General features: G+C 40.7%; 2 protein-coding genes across 2 annotated transcripts in view; both read left to right on the top strand.

Moving 5' to 3' along the window:
- baz2a (bromodomain adjacent to zinc finger domain, 2A) overlaps window positions 1-15,371 on the top strand; it is a 16,051-nt gene extending 680 nt beyond the window's left edge. The window contains 29 exon segments of the mRNA XM_055165935.1: window positions 3-594; window positions 820-2,376; window positions 2,913-3,146; window positions 3,431-3,467; window positions 3,469-3,806; window positions 3,870-3,930; window positions 4,029-4,137; window positions 4,215-4,316; window positions 4,383-4,593; window positions 4,666-4,727; window positions 4,808-4,873; window positions 4,961-5,326; window positions 5,398-5,652; window positions 5,722-5,936; window positions 6,004-6,078; window positions 6,151-6,313; window positions 6,396-6,458; window positions 6,537-6,681; window positions 6,783-7,357; window positions 7,435-7,858; window positions 9,726-9,881; window positions 10,033-10,193; window positions 10,272-10,337; window positions 10,534-10,817; window positions 11,205-11,340; window positions 11,700-11,846; window positions 12,361-12,596; window positions 13,041-13,184; window positions 13,581-15,371. Coding sequence (XP_055021910.1) covers window positions 3-594; window positions 820-2,376; window positions 2,913-3,146; window positions 3,431-3,467; window positions 3,469-3,806; window positions 3,870-3,930; window positions 4,029-4,137; window positions 4,215-4,316; window positions 4,383-4,593; window positions 4,666-4,727; window positions 4,808-4,873; window positions 4,961-5,326; window positions 5,398-5,652; window positions 5,722-5,936; window positions 6,004-6,078; window positions 6,151-6,313; window positions 6,396-6,458; window positions 6,537-6,681; window positions 6,783-7,357; window positions 7,435-7,858; window positions 9,726-9,881; window positions 10,033-10,193; window positions 10,272-10,337; window positions 10,534-10,817; window positions 11,205-11,340; window positions 11,700-11,846; window positions 12,361-12,596; window positions 13,041-13,184; window positions 13,581-13,740 — 7,140 coding nt within the window. The 3' untranslated portion in view covers window positions 13,741-15,371.
- LOC110164499 (aquaporin-4) lies at window positions 15,182-22,614 on the top strand. The gene is made up of 7 exons (XM_055165521.1): window positions 15,182-15,310; window positions 18,153-18,303; window positions 19,136-19,327; window positions 19,903-20,064; window positions 20,597-20,761; window positions 20,829-20,909; window positions 21,761-22,614. Exons 2-7 carry the CDS (start codon window positions 18,289-18,291, stop codon window positions 21,971-21,973), a joined length of 828 nt encoding a protein of 275 aa, XP_055021496.1. The 5' UTR covers window positions 15,182-15,310; window positions 18,153-18,288; the 3' UTR covers window positions 21,974-22,614.
- The last annotated feature ends 904 nt before the right edge of the window (window positions 22,615-23,518 follow it).

The following is a 23,518-nucleotide window of genomic DNA, read 5'->3' on the forward strand; positions in this document are numbered from 1 at the left end:
AGTATGGTCCACTCGGATCTCCGCATGGTCATCAGAAACAGCCTTCACCCGGGTTAGGCCAGCCTCACTATCAGAGCTGTGGACAGTATCAGTTAAATGGTAGACTAGAAGGCTCCCACCAGCCCCCTGGAGTAGGTCCTCCCAACATGCCTATGAGTGCAGGGCAGTACTGGAACAACAGCTCGCAGCATCTTAACTTTAGCTCCCATAACCTTTACGGGGCATACCAGAGTCAGACCCATCACCAGCAGCAGTCTGCACAGAGCTCCTCTTCCTCACAGCTTCACACTCAGCGCCGCCCACTCCACCCCCAGCAGCAGCACTACGGCCTCATGCCCAATGGGATGCCTTACTACCAGCACCCACCGTCCCAGCACCCGCTACCCCAACCCCAGCCACCCCAGCTCCAAAACCAGGCTCAGATTCTACCCCCTGTCGGACAGAGTTATACTCCCCCTCGTGGCAGCTCTTTACCTGTGTCTTCACCGTCTGTGAGGTCACCATCATCCACTAAAGACAGTGTTTCACCTCAGAGGCCCAGCAGAGACAGAAGTCCTGACACAAACAAAGTGGGACCATCCACTCTTATACAAGGTGTGTTCCTTTTTTCCATATATTGCATGCATCTGTTTTTGATTTGGAATTATTATATTATTTATTTGTTATCTTTTGTTAATTAAAAAAATAAATAAAATCAATTATGCTATGTGTACACTGTATATGGTCTAATTGTTAATGGAAAAAAAAATAAGTTCTTAAACTGCCTTCATTGACTAATGTTTTTATTTGATTTATTTGTATTATTTTCTTGTTGCTCAGTGCACACAGATGGTGACAAAATCTTCAGTGACACAGAAAAGCCAAGTCAGAAGAATAAAGAGGACCAACCTAAAGAAGCTTCACATACAGAAGATTATATTGTGAACTCTGAAATGCCCCCAACGCGATCTTCTGATAATCCCTCCCCAAAGAAGGAGCCAGCAACTAAAGTACCACCACCAGAGACCAGCTTTTCCCCTGTGGTTGCTTTTTCCTCTCTCCAACCCCCCCTCTCCCCAAAACCCTCTGTTCAGTCTTCAGTAGAATCAACTTCCAAACAAACAGCTCCATCACAAATGTCTCCTTCTCCAACCGATGCCCTTACACATTCCTCCACTCCTTTTAGCTCTGTTCTCGGTGGCAGAATTGAAACAATTGATGAAGCACCAACAACTATGTCCTTAGATTCTTCCAACACTGTCACTGGATCATCTCCAGGTAGATCATTTTTTTCCCCAGTGTTACAACAAGCTCAAGGTACCTCTGGTTCGCAGGTGTCCAATCCAGCTAGCTCCTCTTCTTTAGGTGTAACATCCTTGTCAACTCTTCCAACAAACCCACAAGGTTCTACAGTTCCTCAGAAGACTGCATGCTTCCCAGATTCCATAGACGGTATGCATGAGAAATTCCCATCTCAGACTTCTGCTGATTCATCTATCTCTGTTATTTCACGCGTAGAAGGACCCTCTACATTAGCACAAGCCAAGGGAACATCTCTGCAGTATGACGTAGCAAACGCACCTCCACATCCACCCCCCAGTTTAGTTAGTGCTATGCCAGTGTCTCCAACTGAAACACATAGAATTTCTTCAGCAGGAAATGATAGCTCTACAGCCCGACCTCTGTCCGCCCTACCTCGTTTAACCACTCAAGCCTCCAGGACTGCAACAGTGTCCGCTCCAGTTGACTCTGTGTCTGTACCTCACACGAAGGGTACCACATCTGGACTGATTCAAAGTTTCGAGTCTCACAATGCAACTCCGACCCAATTTCACCACCATGAAGACAGGCTAGAGCTGGTAACTTCAGATGGCTTGCATGATAGAAACATCTCACACTTAGATGCAACTGCACAAAGAATAACATATAATTTCAAAACTTCTGAGAAACCTGATCTTCCAGTACAGCATTTGCCGCCGATTATCTCTCCTGTTCACAAACCCCACGACGGGCAAACCTCAATTGACCACATGCAAAGAGCTTTTGGGTCCGAACGCTCCGCAGTTATTCAAGGTCGACTTCCTCATAGCTCAAGGATTTCATATATGTCCAATGAAGGTTCATATTTAGACAGCTCATACTTAGAAGACACAAAGAACACCTCCCTTCTTGACACCTCCGATGACCTGTCTTCTGCTTATAACACAAGAGACAATAGCTTCTCAGCCAATGAAACAAGGGATCATACTTTTGTCTCCACTGCAGGGGAGACCTCTCAGAGTTTCCTTGGAGCAGAGTCCTCTTTAAACAGTACCTCACAAATGGAAGAGCCCTCTATTGGGTCGACTGATGTGTCCATGTCACACTCGTATATGTCATCGCAGTCAGGTCATCAAGGTACAGTGTGAATGAAAGGGAATATTGTTGACTATAGGTTGCATTCACGTGACATCACAATATTTTAGAATGGCTGTAGTTTGTATTGAGTTGAAGGATGGTTCAGAATTCTGTAGTAGAATTTGACCTATGACTTTCGGATTTATATGGTTAATATCTGTAATGACTGGTCTTATCAACATGAAAAAAAACTGGCACAAAGTTCAGTGTTTTTTCTATCAGCAAGAATGAAGATGTGAAAAAAAAATTTTCACTGTAGCTTTAGCCATTATTTACACCCCACAATTTGATTGTTGCCAGTTGAAAGGATTTAAAGACATACAATTATTGTGGCAAGTTTATTTAACCAAGAATTTTTAAGGTTCAACATTGTGGATCATAAATGTTTATTTCTTTCAAAAACCATAAATCTCCCACAGAGTTAAATAGGCCCCCTGCCCTCCATCTGACATTGTATTCTAGAACATGAAGCGACCTATATTCTGGGTTATGCCTCTCAATCCCTACATAAGAATAAACCACAATGTGTCTTCCAGGTTACGTAGACCAGTGGAATCTTGATGGACATGATACTCCAGACTCCTGTGGGCGCTCCCGCATCAAGCCCTTTGGGATCATGACACCGCCTAGTTTCAGGATGAGAGATGGGTTCATGGCTTTCAGTACCCCAGCAGATGGCCCTGCCCACAACCTAATGCACGGTCAGATGAAAAGCCCAGGGAAACCACGGAAACCTCGCACCCCAAAAGGTATGTCTACACAAACTCCAGGTGCATAATATAGTATACTCATATTTCATATATATGATTACATACGCATTTTTGCACTGTGGACTTATATCTAAAAGATATTTGCAATGTTATTTGAATATGTTATTTGATATTTGAAAGATAAAAGTGACCCACATGCTCTTGACCTCACTAAATACCTATACAATTCTGCAGTAATAATAATTTTACCTGTCCTCTAGTGCGTAGTACAAAAATACAAAGTTACACTCTTCAGTTGGCAGTTTTTATTGTAATATTGATTGTTGAAATCTGATTATTCTCAGATTCACAAATTCCAGAGCAGGCACAGCGTAAGCCTAGGTCGAACACCCAAAACAAAAACAAGTGATGAAAGTGAAAACCAGCAGGACGGTGCCAAGCCGAAGATTTCCAGAAAGAGGAAAAAGAAAGAAACAGCCGAAGATGAATCTGGGGCTCCTTCTGTGTTGAGCTTGGAGGAGCTAGATTCAATCTCTGCCACTATCGACGCGGTCCTGGCCAATGTCGCCAGCCTTTGCACTGATGTTGATAAACCCAAGAAAAAAAGACGCAAGAAACAACAGCTACAAGAGGGTGGTGTTGCAGAGGAGGGGGCTAAACCAGGGGCTGAAACCACAGCTGAAATTGGCGAGGACCATGAAGATGATGGCTCTACTGCAGGTAATTTTTTATTTTTTTTTAACTTGCTTTTTGCTTTTGGTTTCATTACTTGTTATTCTACAGGAGACTCGAGTAAGCGTAGGGTTGCATCAGAGGAACAGGTTCAATTTCCTCTTCAACATGGGTAACTACGGACTTTAATCTGTTGAATACCTGCTATAGTTAATTTAATATGTGAAAAATACATATATACATGCAATACAAATCTTGTGTGTTTTTTAGTTGGCGGCGAGAGATTAGAGTTAGGAAAGTAGACAATCGTCTGCGGGGTGAAACTTGGTATTACACGCCATGTGGGAGGAGGATGAAGCAATTCCCTGAGATAATCAAGGTAGGGTCCGTGGCTGCTTATGAGAAAAATTTTAACTTTCACTATTTTAAAAATGTCTTCCTCATAATCTGTTCTAGTATTTGAAGAAACACCAGGACAGCGTGGTGAGCAGAGAGCATTTCAGCTTTAGTCCTCGTATGCCAGTGGGAGACTTCTATGAGGAGAGAGAAACTCCTGAAGTGGGTACAGACTTGTGTTTTTGTCAGAAACTGTCAGAACAAAGTGTAAGCTTCTTTGTCTCTCAGGGTGTGAAGTGGGAGCTCTTGGCTAATGAGGAAGTGCCCTCTACCATCATGGCTATCACTGGTCGCCGTGGTCGCCCTCCAAACCCTGATAAAGAAAAACGCAAATCCACCGATGGGCCACCCCGTCGCCCTGGGAGACCTCCTAAACCCAAGATGATCGACTTTCTCAGCAAAGCTGACGCCAAACTACTCACACAACTTGAGGCCAAGGGTAAGTCAGAATACTACATAGTGAAGACAGGCCTTCCTGTACGATGAGCTCTGACATAGTTGTGCTTTGTAGATACTCTAACTGATGAGGATAAGAAAACAATTGCCAAAATCAAAAAGAAGATGAAAAGAAAGGTATATTTGAGATTAATCCGATTTAGTAAATAATTAAAATAAATTATTCTAATCTTTCGCTTGTCCTTGTTACCCTTTAGGCCAGAATGAAGAGAAAGCAGGATGCCAAGGTCAAAAAAATGAAAGAAGAAAAGAAGAAAGCAAAGGTAGAAATGGCATGTAATTGTTGAGAAAAGTGTTCAGATGGTTTTGGTTCTGTTGAGTTTGATAATAAGATACAAAACTGTCTCCAGCTTGAACAAGAGGCCTCAGGCGCTGAAGGGAAGCCTGTGGCTACAGACCAAAGCTTGAGTGGGTCTGCAGAGCCAAAGAAGCGTGGTCGTAGGAGGTCTGTGAAGGTTGAGCCTCCTGTAGCTCAGCTGACGGATGAGGAGAGGATTGCGCAGGGCAAAAGGGTGCTGGGGGCGCGCAGCAAAGCCAAGGCCTTGGCCAAAGCCCAGGCAGAAGCAGAGGCAGCCGCTCAGGCTGCTCAGGCCGCTAAGAGGGCAGCAGAAAGGAGAGCTCTTGCCCAAAAACGCTTAGAAGAGCGCAGAAGGCAGCAGATGATCGCAGAAGAGCTGAAGAAACCAGCAGAGGACATGTGTCTTATTGACCACAAGGTGAGTTTGTACAGTTTTTAATGGTTTGCCTTTAATGTGATCACCTCTAACCTGCTTGCTCCTGTCTTTAGCCTTTGCCAGAGTTGTCCCGCATTCCTGGTATGGTTCTCTCGGGCTCTTCTTTTGCTCACTGTCTGTCTGCAGTGGAGTTTCTTCATGCCTATGGAAAACTGTTAGGTCTGAACATTCCTAAGGATGTGCCCAGCCTGGCCACGCTGCAGGAGGGTCTGCTGGGGTTAGGAGACAGTCAGGGAGAGCTCCAGGACCTTTTGATCAAACTTTTAGAGGTGGGACTCCAGGACCCGGGTCTGCCTTCCCATTATCAGGTACATCTCACACAATAGTTGTTTGTGTTGTATATTATCATCTAATTAAAAGGATTTCCTTTTCTTTAGTCTGTTAAGATTCTTGGAGACAAGTTGGTGGATGTGGAGTTGACCCGCAGCACAGTGTCTGAAGTGCTGCGTATCTTTATAGAAGCTCACGGATATGACCCAGAAGTGTGCGACACTTTAAGGACCAAAACATTTCAAGCTCTGCCTCCGGACACTAAGGCTTCTATCTTGGGCTTTGTGGTGGATGCCCTGAATGGCAGCAACATTGTCATTAAGTAAGAGTGATAACTTTTAATTCCACTACGTCATTGCAGACCTTTTAATTGTTAATTTTTCCTTTAGTGATATTGACAATACATTAGAGAATATGTCCAACTACCGAAAGAACAAATGGATAATAGAGGGGAAAATACGCAGGTAAGACTGTTAGTAAGAAATATAAAATCAATAGTACTCAGTTGTGGAACTAATGTGTCTTCTCGCTGTCAGACTGAAGGTGGAGCTAGCGCGGCGCACAGGTCGCTCTGAGGAGGAGCTGTGTTATGAGGACAGAAGGCGCAGTGCTCGAGTGGCAGAAGAAGAGACCTCCTGTTTAGAGCAGACTGGGAGGGGCCGTCGCAAAAGGCACAAGGAAGAGCCCAAATTTAGTGATGTATGTGCAATGTGTTCTTGTAACTGCTTAATCTAAAAAAAAGAAATAAAAATTCTAAACTTTTTTTAAAATCCTTTTGCAGGGTGAAAGTCCCACCAATGCCAGCATTCCAGAGCTGGAAAGACAAATTGATAAACTCACTAAGGTAACATTTTATTTTTGCACACTTCTTATGCACATTTATGCATCTATGGGCTTTTCTTATCATGATCTCCCCCTACAGCGTCAAGTGTTTTTCCGTAAAAAGCTGCTGCAGTCGTCTCAGTCCATGAGAGCCATTCTTCTGGGCCAGGACCGCTACAGGCGCAGATACATTGCTCTGCCCAACCTCGGCATGGTTCTAGTGGAAGGCCCAGAAGAGATCTTATGTGAGTGTTGAAACTTGAATTGTGTTAAAACTGTTTATTGTGACTCAATTCATCGAATGTGTTACCACATCTCTTACACCTTTTTCTGAATCTTTTTTCAGCTTCAGATGAAGTGCTTGTAGCTGAGGTTCCTGTGACCTTCCTCAAAAAGGAGCCCAAAAAAGAGTTAAAAACCGAAGAGACCGCAGTGCCTACTACTCCCCCCTCTGTGTCCTTTCCGTCCCAGGCGGCAAAGGCACTGTCCCCAGGCGAGGACCCCCTACCTGGGACTGCGTCTCTCATGAGCCAGCCTCGAGGCCGCGGGCGCCCCAGAAAGATCAAGCCTGAGGTGGAGCTGCACCTGCGAACAGCCAAGAGCCGACGACGACGACGCAGCAGCGCTCGCTCAGGGGCAGAGGAGGGGCCAGGGTCCCCTCACAGTGACCTCACTCAGGCTGCCCTGAGGCTCAGCCAGCCCCACGATGCTCTGTCCAATGGCACCACAGCAGAGTCTGAGGAGAGTGTGAAAGAGATGGCCGAGAAGCAGGGCCAGTGGTTTAACCTGCTGCCCAAAGAGCCCTGTGATGACAAGTCTCCGAGTGACACCGATGGACCCGCCTCACCTCAGTCTCCCCCAAAACTCTCCCCACAAGTCCCCCAGAATGACCTGTCGTCTTCATCACCGCCTCCTGCCCCGGTCAGTGCAGTAATGGTCTCCTTACTTCTTTCTGTCTCCACACAATTAAAGTGCCTTTTTTTCTCTCTTCCTCTTAGTCTGATCTACAGAGTGATTCTCCACCTCTGCCGGATCCTGAGTCATGTCCTCCATTGGAATTGGGTCCAACTGAACCAAAGGCAGTGGCTCCAGCATCTGTCCCTCCCTCCTCTCCTCTTACCCCAGCCCCTAGCCCTCACCCTGCCCCTGTCTCCACTGCAGCTGAAGCAGAGCCAGAGCAAGCCTCAGACTGTCCTCCTGTCCTGGAGAGCTGCCCACCGGCTCCCCCCGGCCCAAAGCCCAGCCCCCACACACCCGGCCGACCAGGGCGCAGGCGACGCAGGGGCAGTCGAGGCAGCAGCCCAGCCCGAAGAGGAGCCAGAGGAGCAGCTGCGCGCCGCAGAGGACGCCCCCCCACAGCCATGTTCCAGGAGCTCGAACAACAGTACTTTACTCAGATGGTGGTCAGGCCTATCCCTATATGTGAGTTTGCACTTTTATGCTCCATTTTTTTATTTTTTTTTACTTTTTACACAAATGGAGTAAGGGTATCAGAAGTACCAAAACCCATATTGGAATCAATACTGAAAAACTAGTATTGTACCTTTCCTGTGGTTCTGCCTGGCCAGATACCTAAAATGGAGCTCATAATGGCAATTTCTTTCTTGAAGTGAAATTGCTTAATTTCCCAGAGCCCAAGGCTTGGGGCCTTAACTAAGGCTACATTCAGACTGCAGGGCTTATTGCTCAATTTGGATTTTTTTTGTGAAATCCGATGTTTTTGCGAGGTCGTTCACATTTCCAATTAAATGCGACTTGTATGTGATCTCCAGTGTGAACATTACATGGCCCAAAAGTGTCCCGTATGCGCACTTAAGGACACGATGACGTCAACTGCTGCGAGCGTGCTCTGTGTTTACGGAAATTGTCCAAACATGGACAAGCATTGAGTACCTGGCAATTGTAAAGTTCCTCTCATACTGGAGCCAGAACATGTACAACTTACTTGTTTTAACTCTTTCCCCCATGAAGACGACATTTGACGACTCCCCCTGTACCCTTAATGACGACTTTTGACACCTCCGCCGTATCACTAAAGACGTGATTTGACGACCTTTAGAAATGGCTCGGTTTTTCACATTTAAACAGAGACTGTGATCGGTGGGGGCCACTACAACCCACACTAGACTGACCAATAGGATTCAAGGATATGGTTTCGCAGATTTTTTCCGAAGTTAATCGAAATAGTGACGATGGTAGCTTCCGGAAAAAACACAACACGAAACACGTGCAATGGAAAGATCGCGGCGCACAGTTTTAGAAATAATGAGGAGCGGACGTATTTTATGGATAAGTTTAGAGAAAGTGACTTTTATAGATTTCAAAGTGATGATGTTGAAGTTGATTATAAAGTGGAAAACAGCGATAGCGACGGACTTTCGGGGAGAAGATGAGAATGCCGCTGACGCGTCTGTGTGGAGTCCTGCGATATCCAAACAAACTATCTGAGCTTTATACTCGATTATGAACCAAAATTGCCCTGAAATCTGGATGTTGCCCAGGCTAGTCCTTTAAAATATTGAATGAGTTGAATCACATTTAAACATCCATAAATGAATAGTTCAGAGTCTAAGGTTTCCAGAGAGACCAAATATGTCTGTGTTACAATTAAGTTCATGAGAGTAAAAATCATTTATAATCACTCGTGGAAGTCTGTTTTCTTTTATGCAGTTATGCTCTATGGGCAGCCCTAGTAACATATGTATGGGTTGTTCCTAGTAGGCATCCAGGGGGGAAAGAGTTAAGGAGGAGATTGAGAAGGAGCAGGACGAGGTTTTTGGCCATTGCGTTTTGTGGGGCAGTGGCAGCAACGTCCGTTGAAAGGAACGTGTGGATGCGGAGACGTAGCAAAGAGTGGTGGGATAGCAATGTGCTTCGCTTCAGTGACACGGAGTTCATTAACAATTTTCATATGACGAGAACATTTGTGTACATGTGTAGGTCGGATGAATGCGCCTTGACCGTTAAGACTGAAGTCGCATGTCAAAAGATCGGATATGTATCGGTTTTAGGACCGACTCAGGCCACTTGGATAAGTGGCCTGGGTCATATTTGAAAAAATTAATCTGTCTCGTTCAGACTCTCATTAAAAGATCAGATACAGGTCACATAAGGGCCAAAAAATCAGATTTGGGTCACTTCAGGCTGCAGTCTGAACGTAGCCTAAGGCAGAACTCATGATCCTCTGAATTTTTTATTTTTTTACTGTATTTATTTTCATTTGAATAGTTTCATGTTTATTGGTAATCAAACAAAGTCAAACTGATCTATATTTATCTGTAATTTTCAGCGATGGTGCGTGGTTGGTGGTGGATAAAAACCTCAGAGGAGTTGTACAGCACCTTACAGGCCCTGCACCCGCGTGGTGTCAGAGAGAGGGTGCTACACAAGCACCTCGCCAAGCACATGGAGAGCCTATCCGAAATGTGCACCAGACCCATCAGTGGTGAGGAGATGGGCATTTTGTGGAGATGAATACAGATGAATACCTGTTTTCAACTGTAAAGATGCAAAGATTAGCCCAGCATTTTTGTGAATATCTTGATCAGACAAATACTTCTAGTGTTAAAATGTTTATTTCTGATTGTTTCCCATAGATCCACTGTTTGATATGAAGGTGGAACAGAAGGACAACCTGTTGGAGGCATTGCAGCAGCCCTGGCAAGTGCAGGAGAGGGCCATGGAGTCGGACCTGAATGCCCTCAAGTGGGTGGAGGAGCTGGAGCAACGCGTATTCACAGCTGATCTGCACCTCCGGGTGAATAGACTCTCACTCATTTCAGGTTTGCAATAGTAGCATATTGAGAATATTAACTGTCTCTTGTCTTGTCTTTAGGCACCACCACAGAGTGCTTTGAATGACACTGACACTAGCGCAGACACACCAGTACCAGAGTTTCAGGTAAGGTTAAAGTGTATTTCTGGGGTGTATGTGTTTTGTATGAAGATGTGAAATTTGTATAATGTATCCAGTATAAGAAATACGCTGTTAAGAAATCCAACAACCCACCAATATCTTACCGATACCTAGATATTGAAACATTTATATCGTCCATTCTTGGCTTATTGTAAAGATTGGTTCTGTGTTTTTCTTGCAGCCGTACACAGTTCCAGAGCCAGACTCGACTCGGGATGACCTGCAGTATTATGAGCATGATGCTGAACCGAAGGATGACTGGACAATCCGCACAAAGAAGGAGTGGTCTGGACTGCCCCGGATCCCCACACACCCTTTGGACCTTGCTGTGCTGCGACTCACCAACCTTGAACGCAACATTGAGCGCCGCTACCTCAAAGAACCGCTGTGGAATCCATCTGAAGTGATCCGCCTCGCGCCTCTCACCCCCACCCCCGGAGAGGAGCAGCCCATGGACGTTTTCAGGTAAATCTCACTTGCGTTCATTCCACAACACTATAGAGTCCCTGTTGTTTAAAACTGAACTGGATATTAGGTCAGAATTCTGTGGTGCAGTTTGCTGTTTAACTGTCAGATTGCAGATTTGTTTACTTTTTTATGGTAAATATCAAAATTTTGTAATTTCTGAGTCTATCCTCATGAAACAAACAAAAATTCTCAGTTGATTGGACTTTAAGACATGAGATTAATATGGCAAATGTGTAGACTCAATCCCTTACAAATAATGAGTTTGACGTGGATTTCTGTTTTGGATATTTCTTTCAAAAATCTATTTTTTAGAATGTGAATGCAGCCTATTCACATTGTAGATTGTCTTTTAGATTTTTTATTTATTTTTTTATCTTCTCACAGTTTGGAGAATGAGATCACCTCTCGGTTACGTACTTGGCGTCAGGCTCTGGACAGGTGTCGCAGCGCTCCTCAGGTCTGCCTCTGTCTGCTTCAGCTGGAGAAGGCCATTGCTTGGGAAAGATCAGTCACTAAAGTGGTAAGAAACTTTGTAAGGGCTATGACTGGAGGGATTTATCTCTTCTAGTCTTCAGTTAAATTATTATTTATGTTTTTATGTGTTGTGAAACTTGTTTTTTCTCAAAATCTAAAATGCTTTTCAAAATTTCTCAAAATCTAAAATGGAAGCAATATTGAATATTTTCAAAAAACTTGAGAGCTATACACTTAAATGACAATGCACTTAATGTAATGTCAGGAATCAGATGCTCAAATGAAATGTTTTTAATGTTTTTGTTATTATACAAAGCACGTTGAATTACTTTGTGTACATGTGTTTCGTACCTATTCAACATGCTGAATGTGATTTTATTTTTTATTTTTTATTTTTTTTGGTAGAATTGCCAAGTTTGTCGTAAAGGAGACAATGACGACTGCCTTTTGTTGTGTGATGGTTGTGACCGTGGCTGCCACATGTACTGTCTGCGACCCAAAATGACCCAAGTACCAGAGGGCGACTGGTTCTGTCCTACCTGCGTAGCTAAGGTAAAGAGACATGACGCTGGGAGTTTGACATGTTTATGGTGGAATGATCAGCAGTTACCATAAATGCACACATTGGCAAACACTGAAAAAAAAGTCTGAAAACTCAAGAATACACACTTGAGTTAAACTACATATTTTCAGGAGCCTGTGACCACTTTGATCATTCAAGGTCCCGTTTAGGTGTTCAACAAGATGTTCATGAAAACTGAAACTGATGGCTAATGGTAGCTTGTGACTGTAATGTTATGTGAGAAAGACTTTGTTTAACAGCACAAATCAGCTCTGCTGTAGTAGTTCCAACTAAGTCAGTTCTTTATGGTCAGGTTGTGTTAGGCTTTAATCTGAGCTTTATTCTAAAAGTAAAGTAAAAGTTTCAGACAGAGCAGTGCTTCTACTTAGCTTCACCCTCCAGGGAATGTTGATTTTACTTCAGCTGTGAAGCATCAGTTAAACACATACACTTATGGTAACTTTTATTTTAGTACTGAATACACTGCGCATTTTTGTTTTTCAGAATGTAGAGTGTGAACCCAACAGCCGCTCATGCAAAAAGCGCACACGTGTGAAGAAGAGGAGATATGAAGATGACAGTTCAGAGGATGAAGCAACAACGCGACGGAGTGTTGGCATGGCAACGCGACACAAGGAACCAGCTCCAAACCAGACCTCGCCACGTCCCTCCGCAGATACAGGGTCTGCTAAGCGCAGACGTATGGTGACCCGCAACCAGCCCGACCTCACATTCTGCGAGTGAGTTATTTATTTCAACATTTTTTTCAGTTTTTGTGAAGTTTATCATTTTACTTCCTAGTTGGACATGAGCAACAGTGATTAAGAATAGAGGTGATTCTGTAGCTGTTACATAGCCATAACATACCCATACATACCGTATGGGTCAGAACATACCTAAAATGCCGATATTGTTAAATGAATGTTGAATCTGTCAGAAAAATGTGTGCCTTCTGTATAAATTGTCCCTGCATTGTGAATAGATATTTCTATATTTATTACATAGTCTACGTGGATGTATTCCATTTGCAAACTTAGTGCTACTTCTATATTTTCTAATTTTCTTCTGAACTTCTTTTCTGCCACTTAACTGCTGTAAAAAAAAACTGTCATATGGACTTTAAGTATTTGCTGCTAAACCTGACCAAACTGTTATGTGTATGTAAAACTCTTTCATGTTTGTAGGATCATCCTGATGGAGATGGAGGCTCACGCAGATGCCTGGCCCTTTCTGGAGCCTGTGAACCCACGGCTGGTGCCTGGATACCGCCGCATCATCAAAAACCCCATGGACTTCCTCACCATGAGAGAGCGGCTGTTGCAAGGAGGGTAAGATGTGAATCTGCACGGAGGGTTTGCAGTCGAGAAGGAGCTTGTGTAGTCATTGAGCAGTTATATGGGATGTCATAAAAAACATTCAGCTCATAGAATATTCAGTTAGTCTAATGTAGACCAGTGGAGATTTTAAGATGCTTTTGAATGACTAATGGTCATTCAAAAGTATTATAGTATGATAAATTTATATATAATATTTACCATAAAAATTACCAAGCGGTTTGTCGGGTTGTTTTTGTCTATTATTTTGTCTCAGTGGACTGGTTTAGATAATACTGGTTTTGAGACTTAGATTGGACGTAAAGACATTTTAACTGTAGATTTTGTGGTGTAGTAACCTCTGAACACATTTCAAATGTTGTGGTGTCACATTTCTTATTGTCTACACAGGTACTGCAGCTGTGAGGACTTTGCTGCAGATGCTCAGCTTGTCTTTAATAACTGTGAGCTCTTCAACGAGGACACGTCCGAGGTGGGAATGGCCGGACATTCCATGAGGAAGTTCTTTGAAAGCCGCTGGGCGGAGTTTTACTCAAATAAGGACAAATAAGGACTTCCTCTTGAGGCTTGCAGACTGTTGGTGCTTTTCACTTCCCTTACACTCTGCATTATGATAGACTGGAGCTGTTCAGCTGCGTGTACTCGATGTATAGGTCTAAGTGTATAGATTTTGGCTTTTGTCTGTTATTATTGCCTGTGATGGCCTCACTTTAAGGCTCTAAAGATGAACTGGACTCATTCCCCTCCACGGCTTCTCCATGTTATGTTAGCATCATGGTGCGTTTGGTCCCACCCTTTTTCACTGACGAGGGTCAAATGTCGTCTTTGGAGAATCTTGTTTTAACTCTGAAAAACCTCGGCAACAGACTTGACAAACCTCACAGACACTGGGCCTTGTTTTAACCTGTTCAATGGCAATGTAATGTAATGTGGTTTTATGCATAGAAGTAATTTCTTTTGCTCAATATATTTTTATTATATATTCTATATATAAATCTATATACAAAAAAACAATAGCTGGGATTATTTAATAGCAATAGCTTGTAGTGGACGTGTACAGACTACCTTTATAGAAATGTCTAGACATCTTACAAAATGGCCAGTTAAAGAAAACTGTTGTTGGACTGTCACGAGTAGATGTTGTAACCTCTACTTAAGTCTTGTGCACAAAAACACATGTACACTATTTAACCACATGCACAAAATCACACTCTCCCAGCGGAAAATGTGTGAAAAACACTGTTTTTAAGTGGAGGACGGAGAGCAGGTCTGGTCTTTAGACTGAGAAGTTGGTTTAACACTTGTTGCATCTGTTACACTGCAAAAAAGAAGTGAGGAGTTTTTACTAGTTTAGGTTTATTTACTTTATGTCTAGATTTTGTTACTTTTCTCAAATAAATTTAACTGATTTTAACCAAATGTGAATTAAAATTGTCTGCAAGTGTAGTAAGATTGTTTTTATCTTTGCTTGATTACTGTACTTCTTATCTTTAAAATAACAATAATAAATTGAAACCACTTAATTGATTTTGTTTTTATGGAATTCTATCCTCAGTTATAAAACCAAAACTAGTCAAAACTACTCCCATGGTTAAGTCTTTTTTGCAGTGTAGTTTTAAAAATAAGACCAACTAAACATGAAACTTGAGCTTGTTCAATGAAGCTAAAAAATATCTAACTTGACTTGTTGAAATGCTAGGTATACTCCTGCCTGGTTCTGTCTTACATTCCTTTATTGGTTCTCTCTCTCCTTACCTCTTTCCTCATCCCTCTTTTTCTGCCATTGAGAGCCTCTTGTACCTGTTGCATGGTTGGTGTACTCTTCATGACACCACCAAAAGCTTCACAATTTTATTTAAAACCTTTCTTTTCTTACACTGAATGCTATTTCACTGATAAAAATTGAACCTGGATGTTCCTTGCCACATTTAAGGGACATAGTGATTTTTTTTTTTTTTTTTTTTTTTTCAAAAGAGAGAAAAAAAGACAAAAACCAAATGTGGTGTTAAGTGACTTTTTAATAATGTACAGTTTTGGTGACTTTAAATTTGTTCCTTTATATTTTTAGGACCAATCCATCATTTATAAGAGGAGGTATTACAAGACAATGTTGTATCAAGGTAATGTAATGTGTGCATCTGTAGAATGTCATGTGAGTTGAATAAAAACCACAACAATAGATATGAACTGTTATTTGTTATGTTTTATCACCTAATATTAAGTATAAAATATTAAAAATACAATATGTAACTTTTGGGTTATTGTCCGCATCTGCTTGTCTCCATGGCGATGTTATTCCCTGAATTTTACATGCACTTTCCCAATCAATTAAAGAAATAACAGGCATAATTATGTAAACGCTAGATTGCCTAGTTTAATGCCATACTGTGGAACATTCAACTCTAAGCAACAACAAAGAGGCAGACTCCCACCAGAAAAGTTACACCGTGCACTACTAAATAAAAACAAAATCAGTTTATTCTCAGTAGATAAGTATTATCCTCCAAAACATATTTATTTAAATTTCTTTAAAATATAAAAGGGGAAAATCCAGATCCTGAATCTAATCACTCATGTCTAAAAAAAATTGCAATGCAAAAAATTATCATTGTTGCCATAGGAATTAACAATTCAAAACAAAATATTCTACTTTTTCAACAAGGAAAAGTGCTCAAAATGGTGCCTATAAACTGTGTGTATTCATTATTATTCAGTGTTTTTTTCTACCTGTCCCTTTCTCAGTTGAATAGTGAGCACTACAGAGTGTGTATGAAGCCCATCAGAGGCCGCTGTCTGAGGCACATGTCGTTTACTTCACTCCCAGCTGCTTTCCAGTGCCGAAGGACGTCATCAAAGTTTATTTTCCAATCTGTTTTTCCATTTTTCTTCATTTATCATTATTTAGTTATTATTTTGACAATTTGGTTTGACATTTTGATAACAGCCCCAGCTGTCTGTTGCATCACTATTAATTCATAATTCATTTCACTTTTTTGGACTATATCTTTTTTTTTTTTTTTTTCAACTCAGGTAGAAATTTCACTTTGTGCAACACAATACACTACAAAAAAAAAGATTTGACTTTGAAGAAATTTATTTTATTATCTTTTACCTATAATCTAAAATAAATCCTATGTTGAGTCAAAGAAAATGTTTTTTTTTTTTAATTCTAAAAATACATACATTTATATTAACATAAAATATTAAAGTGACAAATTTTGTATTGTGTTTCATATGTTATATAAAACATCAAATATATTTTACTTTTAGTGCCCAACTTCACAATTCAATCAACCCCAATTCAATTTCACTATGACTATGTGGATGAAGTGCGCTGCTTAGGGGCGCAAAAACAATATACTCTTAGGCAGGATTTTACCGGGAACCCACTACACCTTAATTATCAATAATGCTAAATAATTTTCTAATGTCTTCTTATAGTGTCTCCCTTTGTTAAAGCCCTGAGCTGGCACATTGTACACATTGTATGTACATTTGTGAGTGTCAGCAGTCCATGTGGGGCCCTGAAAACTCCCCTACGCCAGCGGGTTCCAGCCTGAACTGTCCCGTCCGCTCCTAACAGTCAGGCTTAACTCACAAAAGCCTGGCTCAGTGGAGCAGAGGGAGGGGGTAATCCTAAAAATAATGGCACCATCTCCAACCAGTCTGTTCTGGACCGAATCAATGTCACATTCAAATGTAGCTTCAGTAAAAGTTGTTTAAGTATTCTTGGCGGGATTATATGATATCTTTATAAATTATTCTGTTAATCCTTTATCTCATTGCTTTTGTGCAGTATGACATTAAATATGCATTGCCATAGAAACAGATCATGGAAATATATCTATCTGGCAAAGGTGTGCAACTTTGTTTGTGGTTATGCTACATTTTTGAATCCATGGAGATCTTATGCTTTACCTGGAAAGTTCCACAGTATGGCATTATGTAAAAAAAAAAAAAGGCTGTATCGCACCTATTTAATGAAATGTGTTTTTATTCTTTATGCATTTTTATAGAGGCTGCTAGGGTCCTCCATCAGAAAGGTTACCAGTGCATCTTTAATTTAAGTTTTTAAATCTTAAAGTTGTGAGAAAGGCATCTATCTGAATTCCAAGCTACAATCTGATAACTACCAGTGAATCTATTTCTAAAGCAGATTGTAACTGCATAGGATGTCTTATTAGCTTTCAATCAGTAAAATTGTGTAAAATTGTCAACATACAAATAAACCAGTTTTACCCATTTATCTTTTTGTGCATGATAAGAAGGATAATCATCTTGAAACCTTCGTGATAATACATTTATTTGATATCAAAGAGCTGGCAGAGGAGAGCATGCATCTAATGGAACAATAGGTGCTATGGCAACGGCAACATGAAAGACTTTGTCCCCATGGTGATCCACAACAAGTTGTTTGTGAGCAAAAGGCCCTGATTGAGTCTTGGACAAAATGATTGACCACTTCTGTGATTCCAACAAAAGACACATGTATTTTCCTCGCTATTAATTTAGCAAAACAGAAAACAACTATTTGCATTTAAAATATAGTAATTTGTAAAGGTAACATAGTTCTGTTGCATCCTCTTATAAATTGTGTTGTGCTAGGTAGATGTATGCAAGAATAAAGAACTATTTTAGTAAAACAAATCATGGATTAAACATTTTATTTTGGAATAGTTTTGAAATGTGATTAAATGCAGGAATGGTAACACTATATATTAACATATATAACCTTAATAAAACATGAAGAAAAATTATTATGATGTTTATTCCCATGCTGTGGGAAACTTCAAGTAAATATACCATCTCCATGGAGACAAGCAGATGCTGATCATTCCACCAAAGTTAAAGCTAAAGTCCTTATACTTGTGCATTTCACATGACATTTTTGATTTTGTTATTAAAACTGGAAAAATAATGAGACAGAACCTGGATGTGGACAAATAAATGACCCAATTTCAGGTGTTTGAATGAAGTGATGAGGTCTGATCCTGAAGAAGAGAGAGAGAGACTCAGGCAAGGCAGAGCTCAGACTGAAGAATAAAGAGACCTGCAGACTGACGCACACAGCCAGGGACTGCACAAGGAGCGCTTTATCATGACCTGGAGAGAGGTAAGGAAATACATATAAGTTTGATCAGGTGTGTTATCTTTTTTTACAGTGTAGTTAGCATAGAGTTCAGTGGGATTTATGAAGTACTTTTGTATTATGAAATGTGGTAGTTGTCTTATTGCAGGGTTTCAGATGACAACACTTTATATAGGCCTATAATATTGAATACAGATGGGGATAGCTAAAATTAAAATTGTTCAAATGCATTTTTTATTGTTATACTAGAAGTTAATAGAAATCATCAGGTCAAACATTTGTGCATTTTTGGATATTTCACAGCAGAGTACAGAGTTATCAACAGGAAAATCTGTCTCTTGCCCCCATCTGGAAGTATGACTTCACATTCTACAATCTGAAAACCACCAAAAAAGTCTCTAGCTTTAATAAAAAATAAATAAAAAATAACTACAACAGTACAACTTTTAATGGTACAGTATGTAACTTTTTGGAGGTTGCACATCACCTGCATGAGTCCATGGAAATAGAAAGTTAAAACCATACTGTGGAACATTTTCCAAGGAGATAGATACATTTTATGCCATACTGTCCAAGATTACAGCCAAGGGAGCATTTCCATGGAAACAAGCATGACGAGGCCCTCCTCCAGGCCAAATAAGAGTCAGGTTTGTGGAGATGCAAGCCTATTCAGAGTATAGGCATACAGTATGTTTCTAGTTTTTCACATCAAAATGAAAAACATGCTTTTATTTTAGTATATGGTTTGGCTAAAAAGTTACTGTGGCTTTAAGTAGGGCTGTAAGTTACACTTGCGATGAAGTTTTGGAAAATGAGTTATTAAACTAAAGTTGTTTGCTCCGTTGACTCGGAGCAGCTCCACAGTCGTCCGTTCTGGCGTGCCGTGTTGGCAGAGCTGCTGGGCACCCTGGTGTTAGTGAGTGCCGTTCTGGGCTCATTGGTGCCGGGGCCCGGGGAGGCCTCTGGGGGCCCTCTGTACCCGGCACTGGCAGTGGGCGTGGCCATAGTGGCGGTGGCGCACTGTTTTGGAGAGATCAGTGGTGCTCAGGTATACTTATGTCTACTTATACTTGTACTACTTATACTAACGTCTCATAGGTATTATATATGCCTGTCACAATATTTATCACTTTTATTACTTTCTCTCTCTCTTTTTTTTACTTTTTCTTTCTTTTTTTTTCTTTTTTTTTTTCTAGTGGAATACTTTTTTTTGTACGACAATAAGATCTGAGCTATACGGAGCTCAATAGTGACCACCCACTGTTTCTGAAAGTACATTTCCATTTTGATTACTGTTGAGCTCCATAGGGTCGAATAAATGACTATTATAGATACAAACTACTGTTTTATTAACTAATATTTTATTCTTCTATTTATTTGAGACTTATGCTTTTACAATATTGTAAATTTTGTGGGATAATCAGTCAGTTTCAGTACTATTGTTTATCATGTATATTTTTGTCAGCAAGATATTACACTTCAGAATTTGTTATCGTGACAGGCCTGGTTAACATTGTTAATAATTTTTTATTTTAAGCTGTGAACTACGTTATCTAATGTACGTGAGTGTAATTCCTATATTATACTGTGGAATAATAGTATTTATCTGTACCTCTACTGAAGGTAAACCCTGCAGTGACTCTAGCCCTCCTGGCCACTCGCCGCATGGACATACTCAGAGCTGTTTTCTTCATCTGTGCTCAGTGTGTAGGGGCCTGTCTCGGCACCGGGGCCCTGTACTTGGCTCTTCCACTCAAAACCACAGCAGACCACTTTATCAATAAGGTACTTCTGCAGTGAAAAACCCATGTCAGTCTAGAGTAATAGTAAAAAACACAAAGCACTTTAAATATGCACTTTAAAGGTCCTTTATTGAACAAAAACTATTCTTGTTTTAAACCATGTTATAATGGTGTTACCTCATCAAAACAATCCTGAAGTGTGTTTTGTTGAGTAACCTTTTATTACTAATCTATCTACATCTAAAGCTCAGAATGCTCTGTTCTGAGTCCTTATGAAGTCATGAAGTGGTAGTTTTCAAGTTAAGAACTAACCCTTACCTATAGTTCAGTAGAGATTGGCAATTCCGGTGGCAGAGGAGCTCTTCCTGTATAACCACATGACATCACAAGGTGAGCCAGTGTGTTTTCCGTTTGAGAGAAGAACTCAGCCTAAATATGTAGAATTTGTGAATGAAACAAAACATAACTCCAGATATATTTGTGATGAGGAAACAACATTATAAATCAGAAAATAGTGTAACACAGGCCCTTTAATAGTAGGTGTAGAGTGAGTGTTGACAGAGTGGTGTTGTCAGGTACCTCTGGAGCTGAACGCGGCTCAGGCTCTGTGTGTGGAGATGCTGTGCACATTTCAGATGGTCTTCACAGTGTTCTCTGCAGAGGACCAGCGCCGCAGGGACAGTCCTGAGCCAGGAAACCTTGCTGTGGGGTTTTCTCACACCGCGGGGGTCCTAATCGGGGTGAGGCATCTGTCTGCTCATGTTTGTGTTTAAACTCATGATTAAACATTTAAACTTGTGTCTTTAGGCACGATTCTCTGGAGCCAGCATGAACCCAGCAAGGACTCTGGGCCCTGCCATCATCACTGGCTTCTGGGAAAATCACTGGGTAAGGAAATACAACATACAGACTATACATACTATAAAGTTACACTCTTGTGGTAATGTCAGATTGGTAGCAGCTCCCCTCATCATGAGTATAACTGTAATAAACATGAGTCTAACTGTTTTATGAGCTACACTGAGGTCAAAGAGTAGCATATACAGTACATCCACAGTCCAGTGTTTGCTGACTCATGGCCTCCTGGTGAGGGCACTGTCCTCTCACACCTGCTCCTTCGCAGCGGAAACTTCAGCACCAGAGCAGAGCACTTTTAAGGAATGTACCAGCAGTGACTAACTCGGTGGTTTCTGTTTGGAATACTGCAGTTCTACCATCGTCATGCGTTAAAGAGCTCAGGATCATCACCCATCAAATATATTCAGTTGGCCTAAAGTTAAACAAATGGACGTTTTATGAGATGAAAATTCTGACACTATAGTTTGATAGCTGTGTTTACTAGTAGTGACCAGCAGCCTATCGAGCTGTTCCATGACTTTTTGTTTACTTTTTATACTAGACCTAATGCATCTCTATGGACATTTTGCACTGCTGCTTCAAACATGGCAGATTTTCATGGTAGCGGTTGTTTTTTCCATCCCGAGCTCTATTGTTGTGTTCTTGGGCAATACATACCCATCCTGCCTGAATTTCCTGCTGTCTGTGATTGGTCTAATCTATGACCAGCACAGATTTCAGTTTGCCCCAGATCAGTAGTGGCTACAGAAGTTACTAGTTTTAGAGGAAGTCACTAAGGAATAATGGACAGTATAAATCTAATACATTACTCTAATAATTGTTGTATATTGTTGTTATTCTACCCTGTCCTGTCACTTAAATGCCTGTGTGTTGTTGTTCAGGTGTACTGGATCGGGCCAGTGCTAGGGGCCGTGCTTGCTGGGGTCTCTCATGAATTCTTCTTCGCCCCCTCTGCATCTCGTCAGAAGCTGGTAGCGTGTTTGACATGTAAGGACATCGAGATTGTAGAGACAGCGAGTATGACCGGATCTTCTCTGTCCACCGTCACACAGAATGCTGCCCGAGCTAAACAAAGCAACAAGACTGAGAACTGAGGAGAACAGCTGCAAAACAAGTGGTAACACTTCAAGAGCCCATATTACACACTTTTCTGATCTCTGTCATAATGTTGTTTCCTTATCACAAACTTGGAGCTGTGTTTTGTTTCATTCAAAGATCCTGCATATTCTACCAGTGTCTACTGAATAAAAGGTAGCAGTTAACCTGAAAACTACAAGGTGGAGCATTTTGAGCTTTCGAGATAATATAGTCAGTCTAGTAATAAAGGATTACTCAAACATGAAACAAAACACATATCTCCAGGTATGTTTTTGATGAGGTTATATCATGCCTTAAAGCTCACAAGAGTCAATTTTGTGTAATATAGGACCTTTAATAACTACACCTTAATTAGCGTTAATAAAGCATGAACAAAGCATTATAACATAATGAACAAATAGTTTCATAAGACGGATTCAGCTTAAGTAACTACTTAAAGGCACAGTATGTAACTTTCTGGAGGTGGCATGTCATCTGCATAATTCTATGGAAATATAAAGTTAACAATACTTCAGAACATTCTCCATGGAGTTAGATAAGTTTATGCATACTGTGGAAGAGTATAACCAAAGAAACAACATTCCCATGAAAACAGGCAGACAAAATAGAAGTCAGGTTTATGGAGATGCTCCTAATACATTTTTTTTTAAAAAAGTATAAAAATGACATACTGGCTTTAATGTTCATTATGACTATGACTACTTAATTGCCTTTATTCTTGTTCTTGCTTTATAAGGCTCCATATTGTGTAGTTATTATAAAGAGTTATCCATCCTCTAAACCTACACATTTGACTTTTCTAGTGGAGGTACTAGAGGTTCTAATCTAATCTGAAAACAACCAAACCATTCTGCTCATTAATCATTATTCACACTGATAGAGAATATACAGTAGACGCCAAAGTTATTGTAAAGTCAACAAACAGCATCTCATCAGTATTATTTGTTTTTTATAAAGCCATATTTGTTTTGTTTTTTTTAAATATGCTTGTATTACTTTTATTGTTATTTTTGTTCGTGTTCTGTGAATGTGATCTCATACACCCCTTTTGAGTGATGTCCTCTGAACCAGCATTGCTACTTTTGCATTTACACATCATTGGAATATTTAATGAAGGTATGAAAGTGTGTAAAAACAGCATCTTGCGTCTACACCATTGACTGTCTACACTTTGAAATGCTAAAAAGGCCCTTGTTTCTAGTCCTAAATGAAAGCTGCTCTTATGTCAATCCAAATGACATACTAATAGATGGACCATTCACCTGAAATGACAAAACATCTGTGCAATAGCTTTGAGAGGTTGTAAATGGAGAACATGTAATATAAGAAGTTTGGATTTTGAATAAATAAACATGTATACGTTTTTGTACACTTGTTACAATATATTATACAATGTATGAACTGAATGAAAAATAAAATTGATTATTAACAGACTAAACCCTTAATAAGTACTACAGCCACAGAGTCCTTGAGGCAGACTGACAGAAGTGAGGCTGAAAATCTGTGCACTTTTTTGAAAAACAGTAACTACTGACTAGCAC

The sequence above is a fragment of the Boleophthalmus pectinirostris genome, unplaced genomic scaffold (genome assembly GCF_026225935.1).
Source record: "Boleophthalmus pectinirostris isolate CB_2022bp ecotype Guang Dong unplaced genomic scaffold, ASM2622593v1 HiC_scaffold_8, whole genome shotgun sequence".
Taxonomy (NCBI): domain Eukaryota; kingdom Metazoa; phylum Chordata; class Actinopteri; order Gobiiformes; family Gobiidae; genus Boleophthalmus; species Boleophthalmus pectinirostris.